The sequence below is a fragment of the Chaetodon trifascialis genome, chromosome 2 (genome assembly GCF_039877785.1).
Source record: "Chaetodon trifascialis isolate fChaTrf1 chromosome 2, fChaTrf1.hap1, whole genome shotgun sequence".
Taxonomy (NCBI): Eukaryota; Metazoa; Chordata; class Actinopteri; order Chaetodontiformes; family Chaetodontidae; genus Chaetodon; species Chaetodon trifascialis.
In genome coordinates, this window is record NC_092057.1 from 3,442,835 (window position 1) to 3,465,098 (window position 22,264).

Genomic DNA, 22,264 nt, shown 5'->3' on the forward strand with positions numbered 1-22,264 from the left:
TCTGAGCACAAAACCATTGTTTACATTATGTGTAATATATGTGTTCTCCAAGCATCTATTGCACGATCCTCTCTGGGCAGCTTTGGTTTGCATCTGGAGAGAAAAAGGCCTTTACAGATTCAAAATCATTGAAACTGACGTGTATATACAGCAGCTACACCTCCGCATAAACCCTCAAACAGACAACAGACTGGATGAGGACAGACGTCACTGACAGGACGGCAGACACTCGGCGTCCTCTGCTGCTCTCTAGTGGTTAGATGCTGCAGGTTCACCATGAAAAGACGTTTTGCACTGCTTTGCTGCCTGTAGGTCAACATAAGTTAGCTCCCATCCCCATCTTTAAAATCAAATCATGTACACAGTTGATAATAATGTAAACGAGAAATTTCACTTTTCCAAAAAACAGTAATTCAAGTACATAACTTAGTTTATTTTAAACATTCATTTAAGTTTACAGATGACTTATGATCTGTGGCCGTTACAGTTCGATTTGGCAGTGATTAGCAGTTCCCACATCATGCAATAAACCAGCCAAACTAGCCAAAGTCCAGGAGCCATTCAACCCAAACGTTTAAAGAAACACCAACACCAAGTTTCCAGTTTACACAGCAACATGTGATTTTATTTATTTCTCAGATGTCATCATCAGAAATGAACTGCAGCGGAGTAACGTCACAATTTTGCAGCCCTGCAGTCTATTGATCAGAGATGATCGTTTGCTCGACATTGTGTGATCAGTCTTTTCTTTTTCATCGTGAGACTTCAAATCGTGAAGGAGCAGGTGGAGCGGTGGAGCTCCTCTCGGCCTCAGGTGTGAAAACTACAGCGGACACGGCAAGATTTTCATCACAGAGTAAAAAAAAAATACACCAAAAAGTCGTCATTGGTTTCCAGCATACGAAAGACACGCTGAACAGGATGCATTCAATCACTTGGTGAGAAATAAAGAACAAGAGAATCAGCAGATCTGCATTTAATTAAAAAAGCCACAAAAGACTCACTCTAAATAATGTAAAGTCACATGATGTGAGCAGGTCTGGTGACATGAAACAACACCAGCTCAGGCTTTTCTACACCTCGAAATGTGACAAAAATCTGTGGACGGCATTGACCTTTTGGATTTACAGGCCTTTTAGTAAGTAATGGTAATTTATGTTGGACTGTTGCTAAGGTAGCCACTCGCTAACAAGGAAGCTGTGGTAAAAAGGGCGAGTAAGTATTCAAATTCCACAGCGGCTCTTCTGCAGCAGGCAGATGTAATGTAAAGGGCAGCCATTGTGATGCTCAGGGCTGTTAAAAAGGTGGCAGCAGGGGGCATTGTGGGAGACACAAAGGAGGACAGACAGAGCACAGGGGGACGGGACCTGATGTGTAAAACTGAGTCCAGGATGGGAGAAAAGCATCAACAAAAGCTGACCCCACAATTAAACCTTCCTGCAGTCGAACCCAGAAATTTGGTGCAATTTGCCCTGAAGACACATTTTTCTGTTTATCGGGTTTATGAGTTGTTAGTTTAAAGGAGGAAACACTTTAATAGATCTCCAACGGTTTGACCGTCTTACCTCAAGGTCCACTGACTAGCTTTTTCCAGAGCTCTCAATTATGTTAAACTGCTGCTTCAAAGGTGAATTTTCATGCTCCAAATGAAGGAGATCTTCATTTCAGGCTGGATGGAGGTGAGTTTCTGGAGCTGGAAGCTTTCCCAGGCTTAAAGTCATGACTTTCCAGCTCAAATAATTCAATATTTGATTCATCATTCAGCAGAAAAATGATCAGGAGTCATTTTTTACTAAGAAATTAAATAAAGCTCTCTCATTAAAGCTCCAGATGTGCTGAGAAAACCAACTAAAACTCTTCTCTGACTGTAAAGTGAATATTTTAGGGTTTAATCTGTATATTTGCAGTTGATCATCACCTCATTTTCACCATCTTCTGACTTTTTAATGGACCTTGATGATTAACAAAGGAAATATTCGTCATTAGCTGCAGCCCTCCTGACTTGAGTCAAAGCTAAACTTCAGGCTTCGCGCAGGCCACACACACGGTGGCATGTCACACTGGGCCTTTTGTGTCATCGGTTCATCAACTTCATTTGCATTACAAGGAACAGGAAGACACCCACAGCATGTCAACACGCTGCCAGCGCTCTCAACACAGAAGATACGGACGCTGCTGCTCGGACCACTTGAAAAATATTCACTCTCTTCGGCTTCATTTCTTAATGCTATGTAAACATGTTGATAGTCAGAAAAATACTATGTCTTTACATTATGTACAAAGTGAATCACTAACCAGCGGAGTCACTGCTTCAGCTCGGCGTGATGGAATGTAGGAAAAGTTTCTAGTCTCCTTCAACAGACGAGGAGTTTCTACTGGTGATCGGCTACATTAAGCTTTAAGGCAATGCACAGTTGTGAGTGTTGTTGCCGTCAAGGCAATGGCACAATGCAGTCTGAAAGGCAAGTGGTGCGAAATGGTCAACAGGGCTGAATTTAGTCTGCTTGTGCCTCTCGTGGATTACCGTTACACTCGAGTCTCGGAGCAGAAATGTGTTTAATCAGACTCCTCAAAGCATCTGGATGAAGAAAGATTTATGATTTTTATGTGCTTTATGATAAAAAAGATTTTAGGAAATAATTTTAGTCTATTGCTCTTTTTGAACGACACAAGAAACCCAATACAAACAATACAATGCAGCATCAATGAGGACAAATATAACTAATAAAACGTTTTTATTCTGTTTCACATTGTGCAAACTGAGCTGGGAAATATTGAATTTCTGGCTGCCATCTTTGAATTAAACACTGGCAGGAGCTGAAGAAACAGATTAAAAATCTTTCCTTTATCGGAAACGGGCAGCACACACACACACAGGGGACGTGTGGACGGGAGGAGTTGGGTTGGACCGACGTTCCCAAGGTCCGACTTTGTGAGGTTTATGGTTTCAACGTGAACACGATAGAAGGGTTAGTGTGCGTTAACAGAAAAGTGAACTTTGGAGCCGCAGCTGCTGCACAAATACATAAATCTGTAACCTTTGTCTGTTATTTTTGACATATTGATGACAGTAATAGTGTGTTATTTTATATTTCCATATAAAAAAGTCTATTTAGTACATTGTGTCATACAAAATCAGCAAGGACTTTCCGGCTCCCCCGTGTGGGACGGAATATAACTTCATGACTCAAATGTAACGGCAATAAAGGAGAGACACAAACTGGAGTCAGGCTGAATTATGACCAGTTAGAGGAATTGTTGCTATTTAACCTTGTCATGAAGGTGCAGGCCTGCAGGAAATGACATGACTACATTCACAGTAGAAAAATTAGACCAGACTGTCAAAATAATCACGTGACTGATGATCATTTCTGCGTTGTTTCAGATGCGTTCGGCGCTTTTCTCTCAAAGCGTTAGCATCGATCGTGCATTAGCCTACAGCGTACAGGAAACATCTCCTACGTGCACGTCTGCTCCATGACGTTATGGAGGAGTTCTAACACATTTACAAACTACTGACACAAACGTACACAAGGTACACAAGTACCACGGTTGGTTTACACTGTCTTATAATCTGTGTCTTTATATATTGTAGTAATATTAAGATACCAGGAATTTGTAAAAAGTGACATTGCAGTTGAAACAACAGTATCTGATTTCATCATGCAGAGCCAAATGAACATAATCTACTTCTTCTGCTGGTACAAGGCCACTGCGATCTCTCTGAGGTATCAAGCAAAGGAACAAAAAAAAAAAAACATAAACGGAGCGACACTCTACAGGAGGATGCAACGAAACTAAAAGACACCGTAACAGCAGCAAGGTAAGGTACAAACAACTCGTGACCCTGAATGAAAAGACACTGAAACTCGGTCTCAAATTGTCGGAGCTAATTAGCAGCATCATAAAGTCAGTAGTGTTGAACATCATCACAGACGGTAGCAGCTAAGACAGCTAAGCAGGCAAAGAGGCTCCTGTGGAAAAACACCCATTTGCCGTTTGTCAGGTTAGTTAATGACCCCCCCACCCCCACCCCCCCCCAGTTCATTGCATCTTGTTCTTTGCGATTCATAAACCTGATCCAGAGTCAGCTACTGGAGGTGAGAGAACTTCTTTTTTCAGATTCCTGTCTGTTGCATGATGTGAGAGCGCGAGTCCGCTCTGTGGACGGCGAACAATATCAATTTACATCAAACCCGGGCGGGAAGTGTCTGTTTTGTTTTATTTCCAGCTTGGTTTAGCGCTTCTGCTGGACGTCACCGAGTCTCTAGACGGGACAGACTTTTCAGAGAAGCTATTAGTCTTACGGATATCTTCTCGCGTTGCAGGCGGCGGCGGGGTCTCGCTGCGGTAGGCGCTGCGACTGGCCGCTTTCACACTTTGCACCCGGCGCAGGTTCGTCCCCTGCGGCCGCTCCTCGGCGGCTTGAATTGTGGGTGACAACCTGCTCTGCTTCACCGGGGTTTGCCGACCTAAGAGCGAGGGGCTGCGAGACGGGGTGGAGGGGACCGACGGGGGGCCCAGCTCCTTCTTGGTCCTGGAAGACGAAGATACGGTGTTGCGGGCAAAGCTGGGGACGTCTGAGGGGTTTTTCGTGACGAGTGTGTGCGAGCTGCTGTTCTCAGAGGAGGCTGCAGCCTGAGCCTGAGCTTGGGCCTGTGCCAGGGCTCTCATGGTGGAGCGGCACATCTTCTCCTCGGGCGCGGGCTTGGGGATGTTCCTCAGGGGTTTGGCGCTCGGCTTGTGGATGGAGGCCTTTCTCGGGGTCGAATCACGAGCCCATCGGGAGACGCCGCCTGTGAGGCTGTTTCCCCTCTGAGCTTTCGACTCGTCGGGAGGCAGACTGGAGTGTCGGAGGGGCCTCGTGGTCTTCTCAGTCCTTCCTCTCGCTGGGGTGCTCTGGTCTCGAAGAGCCCGGCGTGACTCTCCGCTGTCATGCACCTCTGCTCTCTTGCTGCTCCCCGTCCTCGTAAGCTTGCTAATGGGCACAACTTTGCGCATGCCCTGGCTCTCGCTGCTGGTCAGCGTCCGCACGCCACGACCTCCGCTGGACTTCGCCGCTTTGTTAGCTTTGCTCTTCGTGTGCGAGGGCTTCCTGCTGCTTCTCTGTGCGTCTTTCTCTGCACCTTGCTTCCCCTCAGCGGTGTCACAGCTCTCTGTGTCCCACTCCTCTGTGGTGGCAGACGGAGTCATGGACGATGCGTCCACAGATTTTGGCACTGAAAGCTCACTGGTTGAAACAGACTGGTCGTTGGGAGACATGGACTCCAAATTAGAGGACAGAGAGCTCGGATCTTGTTGGCTCTCCTGATCTTTGCTGCAGTCAGTCGTTCTGAAAAGTCCCTCTTTGGTTAGAGATGAGCTTTCAACCTCAGAGTAATCCAAGGTGACGGAGCAGTCAGTTTCTGTGCAGTCTAGTATATAAAACATTGGTTTCTTATTGGACACAGAGGTGTCGAGTGGGAGGGGAGTATCACAGGTTGTTGATGAAACTGTACTGTTGTCCTCTTCTTTCTCTCTCTCAGGAGAGACCCCTGCCTCTGTGGGAGGGTCTAATTTCCCTTCCCAGGCTGCCTTGGGATCTGCTCCTCTTTCTACAACTTTAAGGTTGTCCAGACTAGTGGGAGGTGAGCGTCTCTCCTTTTCCAGATCAGTCACCACCACGTCCCCCTGGTTGACAAAGTGCATGTGATTGCTGTTATTGTTTGGGCTTGGTAGGTCAAAAGCTTGAGGACCTCGAACTAAAGTGTGCGTCTCCACACTGACATTCATGTGGCCGGTGATTGTTGGGCTGGGAAGAAGGGCGGGCTTCTGAAAGACACAGAAGGAACGAGGCAGAGCGCTGCCCTCTGACACAGACGAGTAAACGCTGTTGTTGTTGTTGTTGTATGGATCGTTATCATTCAGCCCAGAGGAGGAGAACCTGGCCAGGGGGCTGATGGGCTCAGTTTCTGCATGTGGAGACGTCACCTGTCTGTCGCAGCCCAGCTCACGGTTGTCGTCCTGGGCTAAGATCCAGGGGGTCGTCTTCCGCTGCACGGCGCGGCCCGACCGAGGTAGGCTGTTGAACTTGGAATAGTCGGTGGGACTCCCAGCCCCCCCGAACAGCTCCAGGTATCCTCGGAGTTCTCGGTCCGCTATGGAGGTCATGGTGTGCCGGTGGCGGCGGGCGCTGGCCGAGCGTCCCAGCGGGCTGTGTGGACTCTGAGACCTCTGCTGGAAGAAGTCCAGCAGGCCCTCCTTGGTGAGCGTCTCCACGTCGTTCTCGCTGCTGCTGCGACCGAATACGCCGCTCTGATCTGCACCCGACCAAGCAAAACGCTTTTCCTCCAGCTCTCTCAGGCGGCGCTGTCTGGCTGCTTCCTTCAGCTCACGGTCCACGTTGTCCTGAGAAAAAGAGGAAGGTGGAGAAACGTTGAGAGGGGGGACACGGGTGCAAACAGGTTATGGTGATATCAAATCAGACGAGAAGACTTCAGGAAAGCCTATAAGAGTTATGATTAGTGAAATGGTTCAACTGGGTTTCCTGTTTGTCTACACAGTCCATTTTCAACGCATAGTGTGAAACACTGAAACACAAGGGAGCAGTCGGCCTTCGCTGCGTCGTTCACCCTCCATGGAACAAATAACTGCTGGTCTCCGTTAATCTAACAATCCATGAACATCTTTCCCACTAAGTCAGACTGGGAAAGCTACAATAAGACACTTTAGCCAACATTCAAACCACGTCATTTGAAATTAAACCTGTGTGCTTTTAGTTAGCAATTTGAAATAAAGTTAAAGCTGAAGTTGAAAGCTGCAGCTGGACTTCTGTTCGCTGTGACGAATGTTTACAACAGTTTAATGTAGTGTGTAATCGTCTCCTTGTGTTTGCTGTCCAGTCTGACTTTCTTTTAAAAAGGTTTTCTCAGATCTCAGCTATTAGCAAGAGTGCAATGTTATTATTACCCCTGAGAACGAGGCCCAAAACTATGAAAAGCTGCCATGAACCAGAATGAAACTGACCTTGACGGCTTTCTTGAACTTGATGCAGAAGTCCTGAAAGATGCGGAAGCACTCGTCCAGCTTAAAGGTATCTTTGTCTTCACAAAAGAAGTCGATGAGAGCGTTCCCCTCTTTACGCAGATCCAGCCTGCGTCTCTTCAGGTCCTGAAGCGTCCGTGCTGCACTCTGACACACACACATATTTTATATATGAAATGCTATACACTTTTATGAGTGTCATTTACACCATCACAATCTGTTAAGAACCTGGGCGTCATTTTAGACTCTGAGCTTAGTTTTATTCCTCATATTAAAAATATAACAAAGATTGGTTTTTACCATCTTAAAAATATAGCCAGAGTCCGCCCGTTTCTCTCTCAGGCTAACACGGAGGTGCTGATGCATGCTTTTATCTCCTGCCGTCTAGATTATTGTAATGCCCTGCTCTCTGGTCTTCCCAAAAAGACTATCTATAACTTACAATTACTACAGAACTCAGCCGCACGTGTGCTGACGAGGACCAGAGGGCGGGAGCATATTACACCGGTTTTAGAATCGCTGCATTGGCTCCCCGTGTGTTTCAGGATCGACTTTAAGGTGCTTTTATTAGTTTTTAAGTGTCTTAACGGTCTTGGGCCATCTTATTTATCTGACCTGTTTTTATCATACCAGCCCTCGCGGATCCTGAGGTCCTCTGGCACCGGCCTTTTGATTGTTCCAAGGGTTCGGACCAAAGCCCACGGGGAAGCAGCATTCAGCCATTATGGTCCAAAGCTTTGGAACAGCCTGCCAGAGTGCATCAGGACTGCAGAGCCTGTTGATATTTTTAAAAGAAGGCTCAAGACTCACCTTTTTAGTTTAGCTTTCAATTGATTTCTTATACTCTTTTAACTTAGACATGTTTTATCTCAGTACTTTGTCTTTTAGCTCTTAGGTCCTTTTATTATATTCAATTTTAGGTTTTAGGTCCTTTATTTTATTGTCTTTTAGGTTCTAGGTCATTTAATTCTATTGTCTTTTAGGTTTTAGCTCCAGTGCTTCCTCATGGGGGGCCTCCGCACTGGGACGGGTGCCTGGTCTGCCCGCCGGGGCGTCGTCCTGGGGACCCCTCAGGCGCAGAGGACTGGGGGGCTCTGCACTACGTGTGGAGTCCACCCCGGTTTGTCTGTGTTGGGGGTCTCCGTTGTGGCGGCGCTCCTTGTGGCCACGGCCCGGTGATCCTTCGCAGTGCGGATGAGCTCCCCGTAGGTGGTTTTTTCCTCTCATGATGCCTCAGTGCCCTGCCATTTTTGTTGGGGTGGGTGTGTGTGGTTATGTGTATGTGTGTGGTTGTGTGCGGGTGGGTGTGTGCATGACGTATGTCTGCGGGTGTGTTGGGAGGGGTAGTTGCTTTTATATTGCTGCGTTATGTTTTTATCTTTTGTCAAGCACCTTGTGCTGCATTTTTATGTATGAAAGGTGCTATAGAAATAAAGTTTGATTGATTGATTGATTGATTGATTATCCACAGCACTTGAGTCAGCAGCGCCTGAAACGTACAGCGGCCTGGATCCAACTTTCTGTGTGTGTCTGTGCATGTACTGTATTACGTAACCACTGCTGCTGCTTCACCTGCAGAAAGGGCTCCAGCTGCCGCAGTAGCTCCTGATCTCCTTGAACCTTCTCTTCCAGGGTTTTAATCCGGACATACAAGGAGGAAAACTCCACCTCGATGTTTTCCACTGAGATTCTGCAGAAAAACAGCAGCAGGAACACAACGTGCTTAGAGACAGCTTTGGTGGTTGCATTGAAAATAGTCACATTAGCGGCTGTAAATTGTCCTCATAACACTGCTTAGAGTGACAATATTTGCCAGGATTTTGCTGAAGGCAGCGTCAGACTGTCATCCGTTAAAGACCACTCTGAGAAAATGCATTCACGCATCCTGAGGAGGGGAGGGAGGAGTAATCTCGGCTCTGCGGTGCAGGAGCTGTACTGACTGCACACAGAGATGACCTTGTGAGGCTGACAGAGCCTGACAGCCACCAGCATCACGCTGCGCTCTGAAAAGGACTCTCAAAGTCCTGCACTTAAGTCAGACGTCAGCTTGGGTAATGAGGCTGGATGTGGTTGTCGATTCAGCGGTAAATTAATATGCTAAAACCACTTGGATTTTATGGAATATTTATGATGAGAGAAACATTAAAAGGAGTCTGAACTTGTGGATTTTGGAGTGATTATAGCTGTTGAAGCATGAAGATGGAAGAGTGCAGTGATGAATGCAGGGCCGGTGGTTCAGCCAGCCAATCACAGCTTTTAAACACTGCTACAAAGCACCTGTTTCCAGTGTTAACCGCTAACCTTCTGTTAAAAAAGGCACAGACACAAAGCTGATGCATCGCTTTCTTTGAGGGAAAACTGGTTCAGGTTCGTCTAAAAACACCAGGGACACTTTACCTGGCTGCGCTCTGCACGTCCTGAAGTTTCTCTGGAAACTTGAGCAGCTTCTCGTCTTTTTTCTTTGCCTCCTGCGGAGAGACGCATCACATAAGTAAATAGTTTGTCGCTGTTTACAATACAGTGGCATCATTGCAGCGTGAAGGACAACTAAGTTGGGTTATGTAAGTGCTTGGCCAGCCTCTCTTGGCTCTTTTCTGCATCCTGTCACCATCTGCTGTCCACCAGCCCTCCTGCAGGACGAGGATTTGGATGCTGTTTGCTCACTGCTGAGAAAGATTTATATAAATCTAACTCTTTGTGGCTGACAAATGAAATGTGTCCCACTTTAGAGTTTATTTTTTTATTTGAGGTTTGGTGTGGTTTAACAGACTCTCAATAGGACATGTGATGAAATCAGGGTCTAGTTGTCTCCAAAAGACTTTCCATAGTACAGTACATTACTTCATGCATGCATTTAGTACATTAATGTCTTCACAGGTGAAAACAATCCCAAAATATACACATTAATGGCTTCAAAAATATGTATTATTATTATAGCAGTGTATATAGTTGCGGTTTGACTTGATGCAACCCTGCAACAAACAGAAGCCGTATGAAGCTTTCAGCATCAAATTTTATACTGACATCCTGTCAGAGAAGTGCTGATTGAACTCCACTGTAATTCCTAAAGCCCCACTTTGCTGCGTAGTATTGGATTACATAAGAAAGTACAGGCCTTCGTGGTGCTGTGTGCATCATCCTGTATCACTGAGGCGTTCACTGACCATGGCGACAAAGTGCAGCAGGTTCATCCCCGGCTTGTTGGCCTTGGTGTCGGCCAGTGAGAGGAGGGACGACAGCTTGAAGCCCACGGCGTTGCCTGCGTAGCCGCCCTGAGAGCCAGAAAGGGACCAATGAAAAACCTCACAGAAACATGTCAAAATGTTGGAGGATAAAGTCGGTGATCTGCATTATTGACAACAAATCCTATGAAAAGACTGAAACCGCTAATGAACTGATCCTTCCAACAAGTTTAGCCTATGTAAGAAGATCAGTAACAGCCTTTTGTCTGTCCACCAAGTATGAAGCTAAAGCAAGTAGCCAATTAGCTTAGTTTAGCATGGAGACTGCAGGCAGGGGGCAACAGCATCATTAACACCAAGCGCACCTTTCAACACCATGGATACCATGAACGCAGCATTTTTGTTACTGGGTACTTAACGAAGGAAGGAGAAAGCCTCTTAGAGCTCTATCTGTTTGGCACGACAGCTAACCGTTAGCATACGGACAGGTTCGACCACAACCACAAATGACTCATTGTCTCATCGACACATTGATTGATTGACAGATACATAGACAAATCAGTGCTGAATTCAGTCAAGTGATGCTTTGTTTGTGTTGTTATACTGGGTAAGGTATCATTTTAGTGTTTTTCAGATATTGAAACTGGGACAATCCTGGCTGAATCACGATGTCTGGTCATCGTATGGCTAGCAATTTTTCTTTACACTAAGCTAAGGTAAGATAAGCTAAACTAAGATAAGATAAGGTAAGTTAAGCCAAGCTAAATGTCCCAACCAAATGCTTTCAAAGACTTTTGTCCTCCGCAGGAATGAATGGGTTTTGGTGCCACAGACAGAGCAGGGAAGCCAGAGAGTATTGCATTGTCAGTTTTGGTCCTTTCATGGTATCTTTTAAAACAGGTCAAATCATGGCAGCCTAATCCTGTAACCCAGACATATGAGAGCGATGTTAATGCATTAAGTGAACACGACTGTGGACTTACAGCGTTCATGATGTTTCCGGCCTGCAGCACCAGATGCAGAATGGCATGAAGCTCCTCGCAGCTCATCAGCTCTATAGGACGAGATCAATAGAAACTCAGTTAGAGAATCCAGAGCAGATACCATCAGTGCATTAAGCACTACTTCACCTTCATTTACCACCACTGCCCAGAACAATCAGCGGTAACAATTACAGCAGATTCACAGGAAGTGACTGAAATTTATTTTTGTATTTTGACCAAGTGTCCTCTTAATACTCACAGTGACGGTAAATGTGAAATACTGCTGGAAGCATTCATTTCACGGTGTCATTAGAAGTTCTACTTAACTTGTCCCGCACAGTGTTTAACTGATAGCTCTGCAATGCAGTGGAAAGGTCACAGTGCTGTACGGGAGGGTTTAAAGGAATCCAATAAAGCACGGAGAGGCAAGTGTGACTCAGCTAAAATGACACCGGCTCAAGTGAAGGATGCAAGAAAAGCTCAGTTCATGATATTTTCACAGTTCCTTGGTCAGTTCCTGCACTCCTGTGTGTTGTTTCACAGCAGCACAACACATTTTTAGCCATGTTAGCATGTTAGCGGTGTAGCTTATGGGATGGAAGTGTTGCTCAGTCAGTTGGTCGCTCCTTTGCTCCAGACTGAGACTACTGGATGGATTTCCTTGAACTTTGCTGCAGAAACTCACATCCTCCTCAGGATGAGTTGTAACAACTCTGGTCAAAGCCAAACTTTTCATGTAGTGCCATCATCGGTCCAGTTCTTTGGTTTGTCAAAAATCTGCAAACATTCCCATTAGCCTCAGCTGTACTTTGTGTTTATTTCTAATTATGCTAGCATGCTAAAATGATGAACTAATGGTTAACATAGTAGAACTTATCTCTGGTAAACATAAGCATGTTGTTAGCATGTTAGAATGCTAATCTTAGCATTTAGCTCAAGACACCACTGGACTGCAGTCTTCTTAGCATGGCTGTTGTTAGGACACGTTTAAGGTAAATCTTACAGGAAAACAACAAAACTTTCTGTTACTCCTACTCTGTAGCAGCTCAGCATGATCATTAACAAAAATGATGCCAATTTTTCCAAACTTCTATATTAAATATCATAATTTTAAAAAAGGATCATTTACATATAGCCTTAGCTTTTCACTCCGTCCCCATGTCACTGATCCTCAGGTGACACGTTCCTACTTTGTTCAGAACCGCTGACAGATCAGATATCTGGGTCACCTGTCTGAGCATGTGTGTGTGTGCGTGTGTGCGTAGCTAGCAGAGGCCTTGTGTTATTACCTTTAGTGGCGACACGGATGGTATCGATCTCGTGGCTCATGACAGCGCAGGAAGGGAAGAACTCTTCTCGGAGGACGATGGCCTCGATCCGAAGCTCAAACCTGTCAGAGACGAAGAGGAGATCGGTTAAATCTGCGATCTCGATCTCATTCTGTAGGTTGTGATAAGACAGAGAAGAGAAGAGAGAAGCCTAAACATTATTTTCACTGTTGAATGTCCAGGATGAAGGACGAGGAGGAGTGATAATTATACATACATGCATTATATATCTTTATTTTGGCAGTGGGAGCTGATGGATGCACCTCCAGATACTCATGACTCATTTAAAATTACTTCAATGAATACTCTCTGAGAGAAGTGTTTTTCATACCAATCATTGCATTACTTCTCTATTCTACACATAGTTATGATTGCATCACTTTCATTACATAAATACTACTTTAATGTTTTCATAAAGATTTTAACTCTTTGGCAACAGACTGCTGTTACTCTGTCTTCACAAACTCTGGCACATTACATTTTAAACTGCTGATTAACGTGCACTGTCCCAGGAAAGTGAATGCATACAAACACAACACTTATACGAACACATGAATGAGGAGACTGTAGCTGGTGGAAAATCCTCACAAAATGCAAATTTATCCTCACAAAACTATAAAACTCTGGACAGAACAAACCCTTTCCTCTTTCACTGACTGTCAAACAAGTGACTTCACATTTCCCTTTGACTGAAAGTCCACCGTGTACACACCCCTGAAATCTACTTACCGAGGCACCTGGATCAAGAGGTACATAAAGGAGTCGACCAGTGTCAGCTTGTCTGGGTCTCCTTTAAACGCCTGCAGTTTCTTGATCTGTTGGGAAAATAGAGGAGGAGGAAGCTGAGCAGGCTCTATTGTTTTCTATCTACATTCAGTGTCTTTTATCATCAGTTCTGCTGAAAGCCTCGCAGACATTCATGAACACAGACCTCCTCTGCGTCGGGCAGGAGCTTCAGCAGGTCTTTGAGCAGCTCTGCTCCATAAATCTTTCCCTCTCCGTGCCGAATGTCTTCAACAATAGAGCGGTTGGACCTGGAAGACAATCGGTTTATTTCCATTAAGTCTGCTGAAAAATGGCACAGGTGCTCTCTTAATGCTTGCTCCCCCGTGCTTACAAAGGCACTAAATGCAGCTGTTGCTCACAGAGCCGGATGTCCCCGTCTGGCTTCATTAATGGGCCAAACGAATCAAAAATACTGACAATGACAACATAAGCCAGATTAAAGACATCCTCTCCAGCTGAGCTCAACATGTGTTTTCTATCATCTTATTATCAGACTGTGTGACATCGTGTAATGTCGCACTGTGTTGATGCTGGTTTTTCCCAATTCTACATCATAAACCTACTGGGTTCTTTGCACTGCTGTTATTAATGCTGATATATGCTCACATCATCCCTTTCATCTCGTGCAATTCAACGTTTCTTCCGATGCAACAGTATATATGCATATACAGACAATATATATAATATATATGATATGGTATGGTATGACATTGGTAGTTTTGGCATAAGGATATTGGCAATAGTATTTTTTTAATGGCATTTAGTATTTCTTATAATATGTAAATAATGTAAATATACATAGCTGATTTTTTATTCTATATCCTGTATACTTTCTATTTTGACCCTTCTCTGCCACTGTTTTTGCTTTTTTAATACTTGCTGGCTGTAATGACTTAATTTCCCCAGTATGGGATCAATAAAGTCTTATCTTATCTTATTTTATTTTATCTCCAGTGACATTCATCCATGACGTACCAAAGTCTGAACTGCTGCACCATATTTCCCAGTTACATCACTGCTATAAAAGCACTACTAGAAAAGGCCAATACCCAGTAAGCTGACACCTACAATATGATGCAGCCCAGTACAGTAGTTCTGTAATCAATACCACTTTATGAGGCTTATGTTATTCACTGACTGAATCAGATACATTTTTATTCAGCTCTCGAGGCCACAGTTTGATCTGCGAATTGGATCGAATTATATTGTGCAGCATTCTGTCCGAATCACTGCAGGGTGAGTTCACGGTCGTCACAGTCAAACAGGATTTCTGGACACTGCAGAGCAGCATGACAGCTGAAAAAGAAGAAACTGACAATAACGAGTCTAAAAATAATAAGTCAATAATATAATAAGTTCCACATGAGACACAAATCCTGTTCATCCCCACGACCTGCTCCCGATGTGGACTTCTTCTGTCAGCTGCAATGATGGTCGTGCACTAACATTAATCATGATGTTACACAAAGCAATTCAAATAAGCCGGGGCTGTGTAAAACTTAAATAAAACAGAATGTGATAACTTGCTGATCCTTTTTGACAAACATGCAACAGAAAAGACAATATATTTCATGTTCTTACTCATCAGCTTCATTGATTTTAGTAAATTTCTTCTTAAATCTGATGCAGCAACACGTTTCGAAGACTGAGGAAGATGTGGAACGCTCCAAAAACACATGTTTGGATCATTCCACAGGTAAACAGGCTCATTGGTAGCAGGTGAGAGGATCATGATCAGGTATGAAAGGGGAAAGTGAAAGGCGTCCTGGAAAGGCTCAGTGGTTCACGAGCGAGGATGGAGCGAGGTATGATCGGATGAAGGAGATGAATACATGAGCTCAGGATCAGCTTCTCAGCAGCTTCTCCCACTTCACACATCTGTATCTGTGTATTGATTTTACTTTTGTTTCACTGCCGCAGATCGAATGCTACACGGTGAGATCTGCACTTTGAAATGCTGCTGTGAGAACTGAATCAAAGCATCTGCGCACCTGTGCAGGAGAGGACAATATAAGGGACAGAGGGTGAATATGTATTAGAGTTGAAGTCGAATGAAGAACACAGAGGTAAACACTATCGGTGCTGAGGTCAGTGCATACTCAGTCCTGGCTGAATACACTATGGCTGACAGTCAAATGCCATTAAAATACAGTGGGCAGCAATGCAAATACACCGTCATGCAAATCAGACACTAACACACTTTCTGTGCTCTGCTCCAGACGACTTACATAACACGATGCTGAGTCTGCTGGAACACACCTCGAGACCTCCTGAACCAATTAAGTCTCAACAATGGAGGGCCGAAGAAGCCTATTGGAGTAACTGACACAGATTTTGACCCTAATCTCCCCCAGTTATGAAGGGTTTTAACGGATTCCTCCTCAATGAAAAACATAAAATGAAACTGAGAATGTTTTAAAGATCAGTGCTGAGTCTGAAGAGTCCCTGAGCTCATGTATTAATCTCCTTTATCCAATCATGTGTTCACAGAGTGGTGAACCTCGCTCCATCCTCGCTTATGAACGACTGAGCCTTTCCAGGATGCCCCTATCACCTGTTACCGATCAACCTGTTTACCTGTGGAATGATCACATTCTGGTTTGTTTGTGTTTCGCGCAGCGTCAAAGCTTTTTTGGAACTTCGTAATGAATGTTGCTCCAGGACCATCATTGCAACTCAGCTGTTCTATTCACGGTCCCACAGCAGCAGTGTAAGCGGCGGGAAACAGAGTCATGGTGCAGCACGCTGACAAAGTGATAGCATATACTGACTTTATCACCAAAATCCTGGTGCTGTGACCTTCATCGGGTCACACAGTCTGAGTTTATGACCTTTAAGCATCTGGAGTGCAAGAACTCTATTTCCCAGATATCCTCAGATCAGCACAACCAGACAATAGTAGTTTGATGTCATTTGTGATGTCTGTCTGTATGATGACTCTGCTGTAGATAACAACTGATATGCTGCAAATGACATGAAGCTATGCGAAGGGGTCTTTCCTCCACCACCACCATCAAAACACCAAATGAAGGAGTAACAAGTCTTACAAGACTCCGGAGACTTGGATGATCTCTGCTAATGAGCACCAAGGTTGTTCTGGAGGCTCAAAAAGATCATTTATCTTGTTTTCTTCCTCTCACACATCTGCAGACTCCGCTGAGCTTTAGGCAAGCAGCTCTTCCCTCAGGCAGTGCAGCAGGTGGAGGACTTACCTCTTGAACTGCTTCAGGAAAATGCCCACATTCATCCCCCTCTTGGAGTCGAGGATGCTGATCTGAAAACAAACGACAGACACCGTAAGTGATGCACGACTTCACGGTAGTTTTGGGTTAAACACACAATAAAACACACACACGCTTCCCGTCTTCTCACTCCTGCTGGCTGTTGTTGCTTGAGTTACTTACCAACCCCCTCCACCCCATCACCACCACCCTCAGTCACACTATGGGACACTGAAACTCCACTGGGCGACACCTCCCTCATTAACAATGGCTTGTACATCCTTCCTTAACAGCTGACTGTACAGTATGTACATTTTTAAAAAAGGCTCCCTCATAAGACCTAATTACAGCTTTTAAGCAGCAATTAGACACTTGTGTGGTTTGAACTGAAGACCATGAGAACAGGTGAGGTGGAGAAAGACCAGATATGCTGCAGGTAAGACAGTGCTGCATGGACAGAAAGTGAATGGCTCATTTATCAAAGAAAAATGCCAATATTTTCTGTCTGCAGCCTCTCTGGTGTGAATATTTGCTGCTTTCCTCAGTTGAATGTCTTTTTGCTTGTTTGTCTGACAAAACAGGTCATTTGAGGACATCCCCCCTGGATGGACTTGTGGACTTGTGATGAGCATTTTTCCACATTTTCAAGACCAAACAATCCATAAATAATGCATTAAGATTCAGAATAAGCAGATATTTACAAAATTCAATGAAGCTGATGAGGTTAAATATATTGTTTTTGGGCTGTTTTCAATAGACTACATGTCAACAAATCATCACATTCTGTTTTATTTACGTTTCACTCAGCGTCCACATTTTTCTTGGAATCAGGGTTGTATAATGAAAACGTGTCCGTTACAGAAATTCCCTTGTGTCCATGACAGTAACAGGTTTGGAACAACATATAACATATAATACACAGAGCAGCAACCAGAGATGCAGCGTGTTCCTTGTGCACAAATGAAGGCATTATTTCAAACTCCCTCCGGAGTGTTTAGTAGCATCTGCTCCCTGCTCACACTTCGAGGCTTGACCAGCTGCAGTCAGCTCACTGTGGGGACACACAGGTGAGTTATTCTGTGACATGCGTCTCCCAGCGCCTCACGCAGGTATTGATTTACAGTTCACGTTACTTTCCAGGAGTCCACAATGATGCAAGCATGCTTTTGTTTATGAACACAAATCATTTTCACGCTCAAAGAAAAGCTGTAACTGAGCTCTGTTACCTAACTTGTCCCTGCAGGGATGCCTCAGAGAGGGTCGAGACACCTACTTTAGCTGTGTATGGTTATGAGTCTGGGACTTCCTAATCCCGTGATGTGGTGCGTTCAGGACCTGATGTAACATGTTTGCAAACAATGGCAGTGGATGTCAGAGTTTACAGGCATGAGGACTCCATCTTTCCACTCATCAAGCTTTCTGAATCTGAGCTTTGTAACGACAGCAAACAGAACGTAATCACAACAATAAAGTCAGTTGAAGGAATTAGCTCAGTCTTTGGAGAGTTGTCCTCAGAGACAAATACTGCATCACTGTGTACTTGTAATATGGTCCTCACTTACAACAAGAACAGAACTATATGCTATAATGTTTGTTTGATAAATGTCTCCCATTAAGCTGCTTCTGTATCTCTCGTCTGCTCTCAAATGTAAAATGACTGTTCATCAGATCAGAACTGGACAAATCTTAAAACCTGGAACATCTCATTCCTTTAGACGAATTTAAACTTTGACTTTTGGACCTTTTTAGAGGTGTCTCTTCGTTTCTGATGCTCTTTTGTAAACGTGTTTGTGTGACTGGCTGTGTTTCCTGTGTGTCTTCTATATACACCCGTTTCCTCTGCTGATCTCTCTTGCTGAAGAGATCTTGATCTCAATGAGATTACCTGATTGAATCAAGGTTATATAATACTTCACGCTGTCAAAAGTGGTTGCCGTGGCAAATCCTGTGTGTTGAATATAATGACTTTGCACACAAAGAGTCTTAAGAGGACTGATGTATGATCACTCAGCACTCTAAACCCCGCCGACGTCTTTGTTGGCTGTCAGTGCAAATCTGCTGGTGTCACTGTTACAGCAGACACCAGCATGACAACCACTCACCTCATCCTTGCTGCTCTCCTTGAAGGAGCGGGACCTGGAGACCCGAGCCGAGGTTCCAGCGGACGACGTCGAGCCACGTACGCCCATCACCGCCTCCTCCTGCTGCCCGAACAGCTCCTCCACAGAGCGAACGTCGATCTGGTACTGCTGCTGCCGCACCGCCAGCGTCCAGATGTTGGGCTTCCCGCGCACCTTCTCCTCCGGTATCGGCTTCCAGAAGAAGCTGCGGACGCGGCGCTTCTTCCTCGCGTTGTGGTTGGCGGATGTGGTCGCCGGGGGCGGAGGGGGCGGGGGTGCTCCTGGAGGAGGTGGCGGCAGAGGAGGAGGTGGGGGAGCTTCATGCTTAGAGGCGTGAGGGGCATCGCTCAGAGAAGGCAGGGTGGCGTGAGTGTGTTCAGACATAGAGGATGGGTCCGAGGCGGTGATGGAGGAAGTGGTGCAGCTGCTTCCTTCGCTGCTGCAGCTCTCCGGCTCATTGGTTGTTGATGGACAACTCATAACAAGCATCACAGGGATAAGCAGTCAGCATATGAGGTCTATGCTGAGGGAGGAACTGAATATATATGATCAGTATTTCCTCTTTTTCAAAATGATTTCCAAAGACCTCGCTTGTTTTCTTTCAGGTGCATCAATTCACTCGTGCAGCGTACGTCCCCTCACTGCTGGAAGAAGGTAGGTGCCCCTTCATCTAGTCACAATGAAGGGAGCATGTCCTTTGATCCTGTCTGTCTCCATCACTCAGCTGTTCATCCGTCGTGCTGAGCAGAGACTTTGAAGGTTACCTCCCAGGGGGAGAGGGCGGGGGGCAGCGATGGCCATGGGGCTGCAAGAGCAACAAAAACAACATAGGACAGGATTATACAGAGGTAGTCATGCATGTTGTCATGGCCAATCTGAAACTAGGGGGAAATTAAGGGGTGCGACAGATCAAAAGACAAGGGGTACCCGGTCAAAGGGGCTCACAACGAGGGAAATGGCAGATCCTATTTTTTTCTAGTTTTGAAGGGCTTTGAAGTCAGGCTCTGGGGTGTGTAATGGTCAGAGACATTACACCCACAGCTTAGCTTCTGTTACACAGTTCGGTATCATTTTCATTCTTGAGAAGTTCTCATGTAGCGCGGCACTCAGAAAGATAACCAGTAAGTCCAAGTTAAAGCAGTAACAGTCTCCTTTGGCAGGTTTAACAGTGCAGTGACTCTCTGCTGCTCTTGGATCAGATTGACACTCACCTGGCTAAAAAGTGAAAAGTGAAATAAATAGTTCACTTTAAGTAAATGATTGCTTTGTGTCTAATAATGATCAACTCAGTTACTCATGGCTTAATTTCATTAATTTACAGTAACAGTTTAAGTCGAAGGCAACTACAACTATCCAATTAGACAGATTTCCTGATTTAAATCAGAGTGGCGCATACTGGTGGCCAATCAGCATCCAGTACTGACTGCAGCTTAATGGGAAACAACTGCGGTCTCTCATGTACTCAGCTGAACGTCATCTGTAGCCAGAAGGCAGAGCCAGTCGCACCATTGACAAAGACAACACAGTGCACCCAAAAAAGAGCTGAGATTAGCGAATCCAGCAGAGGACAGTGAAGACGTTATGTCAGCAGGCCCACAGACAGACATATTAACAACTGCACGTCTGCAACTGTTGTTCTGCTGAGGAGAAAATCTTAATGTGTGAGCTGCAGTTCACTCAGATACACCTCTACAACCTCCAGCTGCATTATAGTACCTGCAAACCTCAGCTGCTGCTCAGTCGGGCACGCATGAGCTAACAGAGGCCTCATGCAGTGATAATCTATAACCAGGAATACAGCTAGACCGCACAGAGCTGCAACCATTAGCTGACTGATCAGTTAGTTGACTGACAAAACCTAACTGATTGATTGTCAAAATGAATCCTTAGTCACAGCCTTAAAATCATCCTGTAATTAAATGATATAAAATGTAAATGAATTTAAAAATTGACATCACAAATGACATCAAACTACTATGTAAGAAGAAAACACAGCTTGCACCTTGACATGGTTAAATCTCATGTACATTATTTCACCATTTAAAGCACCGCTGGTAAGCGAGTACCCATCAATGTAAAGTGACAACGGCTGCACTGTGGCTCTCAGTTGGAGGGAAACTGGTTCTGTTTCAGGACAACACATCAGTCACGGCCACAGTTGACATGGCTACAGTGATCTGATACTCTTCTTGGCCCTAACACAGAAATGAAAGGTGCTTCTGACAAAAAGAAAAGCAGGAGATAAATCAGAGGCACGGTGGTGATACGGCGCTTCACAGAAAGAATGTGGTTTCAGGGCAAACCAGATCAATCAGGCTGTTAAAGAATAATAAATACGTGATATCAAATATTGTATAAGTGGGAACTTTCAGGGGATTTCTAGAAACTCTCTTATATAACTTAGGTAACATCTTAGTGGTAATCCCCCATTAGTTCTCAGCCTCACCCACCTGAAACCCACAGATTATTAATAATTGATAAAGCAGACGTCACCACTGGCCTCATGTTGCCAACATCAGCCTGCGTGCTCAGCTGTCCTATCCTCTGAGCTGGACCACAGCTTCACTCATGTCTAATTCATCAGGCTGAGAGAGCGTCTGACCTCACGCCGAGTCATCTCCTTCTGTGGTGCTGAAAACATGGCTTCTCTGACAGACGCTATGGACAAAATGCCAGCCTGCCGCCTCACCTGTTGCTTTTACTTCTGGTTATTCTGTTCACAGCCATCACATACCTTTTCTCAAGCTAACTTCTCCTCTTTGCTTCCTCCAATGTCGGGCTGAGGTGCAGAGCTGACAGGCAAGCACTTTTTACAGATTGTCCATGAACACGTCATTTGTTTGAACCAAAGATGCTCTACAAAGCTGCAGCAATGGCATGAAATGGAAGACACTTCCTGTCTGCTAAGTGGGTGCAGTCGCCTCCCTCATTCCCAGAGGACATGTTTTACACTAAGGCATACTGAGGGACTATTGCTTGTCCATGTAAAAACAATACAACACAAGTTACAGTACAAATTTAATGTTATTTTGCAACTCGTATTTATCTGCTAGCTTAATATGCTCGATCCAGATCTCATGAGGATGCGTTGCTAAACCAGAGAGAAGTTTTAAACAAAGTTAATTTTCTTCTGATTTGGTTTGAAAAATGTCCAAAGATATCCGGCTTGTGAAAAATGGGTCCATTATTTACCTTGTAAAGTGAACATTTACCGATATTTACTTAAGCTAACTGCCTGCTAGCTCTAGGTCGACATCTCAGATATGAGAGTGTGATTCTCATCTAACTTTCTGCAAAGAAAGCGAATAAGCATCTTTCCCAAATGTCCAACTATTCCTTTAAATATGAAACTATAGTCAGGAGACAGTTAGCTTAGCATAAAGACAAGAAATAAGGGGAAACAGCTAGCCTGGTGAAGAAACAGTCCAGGAAGCTCCCATGAAACCACAAAGTGTCAGTTTTAGGTTTCAGTTTTTGTAAAGATTAAACAATATATGATGTGTTGATTACATTCGAGGTGCTGGTTGGCAGATTTTTTAACCTTTAGCCAGAGCCTGACTTCGCCAACCTGTTTCCAGTCTATGCTAAGTCAGCTAACCATCAGTGGTTGTAGCTTCATAT

At 44.7% G+C, this 22,264-nt stretch overlaps 1 protein-coding gene across 1 annotated transcript in view; it reads right to left on the reverse strand.

Annotated features, from left to right (window-relative positions):
• Positions 1–603: 603 nt before the first annotated feature.
• The window catches only part of fhdc1 (FH2 domain containing 1), a 31,651-nt gene continuing 9,990 nt past the window's right edge, over positions 604–22,264 (reverse strand). Inside the window, exons 2-12 of the mRNA XM_070973473.1 lie at positions 18,626–19,448; positions 16,515–16,576; positions 13,448–13,550; positions 13,246–13,331; positions 12,478–12,578; positions 11,189–11,259; positions 10,188–10,295; positions 9,421–9,491; positions 8,596–8,713; positions 7,006–7,170; positions 604–6,387 (exon numbers count right to left, since the gene is read on the reverse strand). Coding sequence (XP_070829574.1) covers positions 4,222–6,387; positions 7,006–7,170; positions 8,596–8,713; positions 9,421–9,491; positions 10,188–10,295; positions 11,189–11,259; positions 12,478–12,578; positions 13,246–13,331; positions 13,448–13,550; positions 16,515–16,576; positions 18,626–19,132 — 3,558 coding nt within the window. The 5' untranslated portion in view covers positions 19,133–19,448 and the 3' untranslated portion in view covers positions 604–4,221. The remainder of the gene's footprint in view (positions 6,388–7,005; positions 7,171–8,595; positions 8,714–9,420; positions 9,492–10,187; positions 10,296–11,188; positions 11,260–12,477; positions 12,579–13,245; positions 13,332–13,447; positions 13,551–16,514; positions 16,577–18,625; positions 19,449–22,264) is intronic.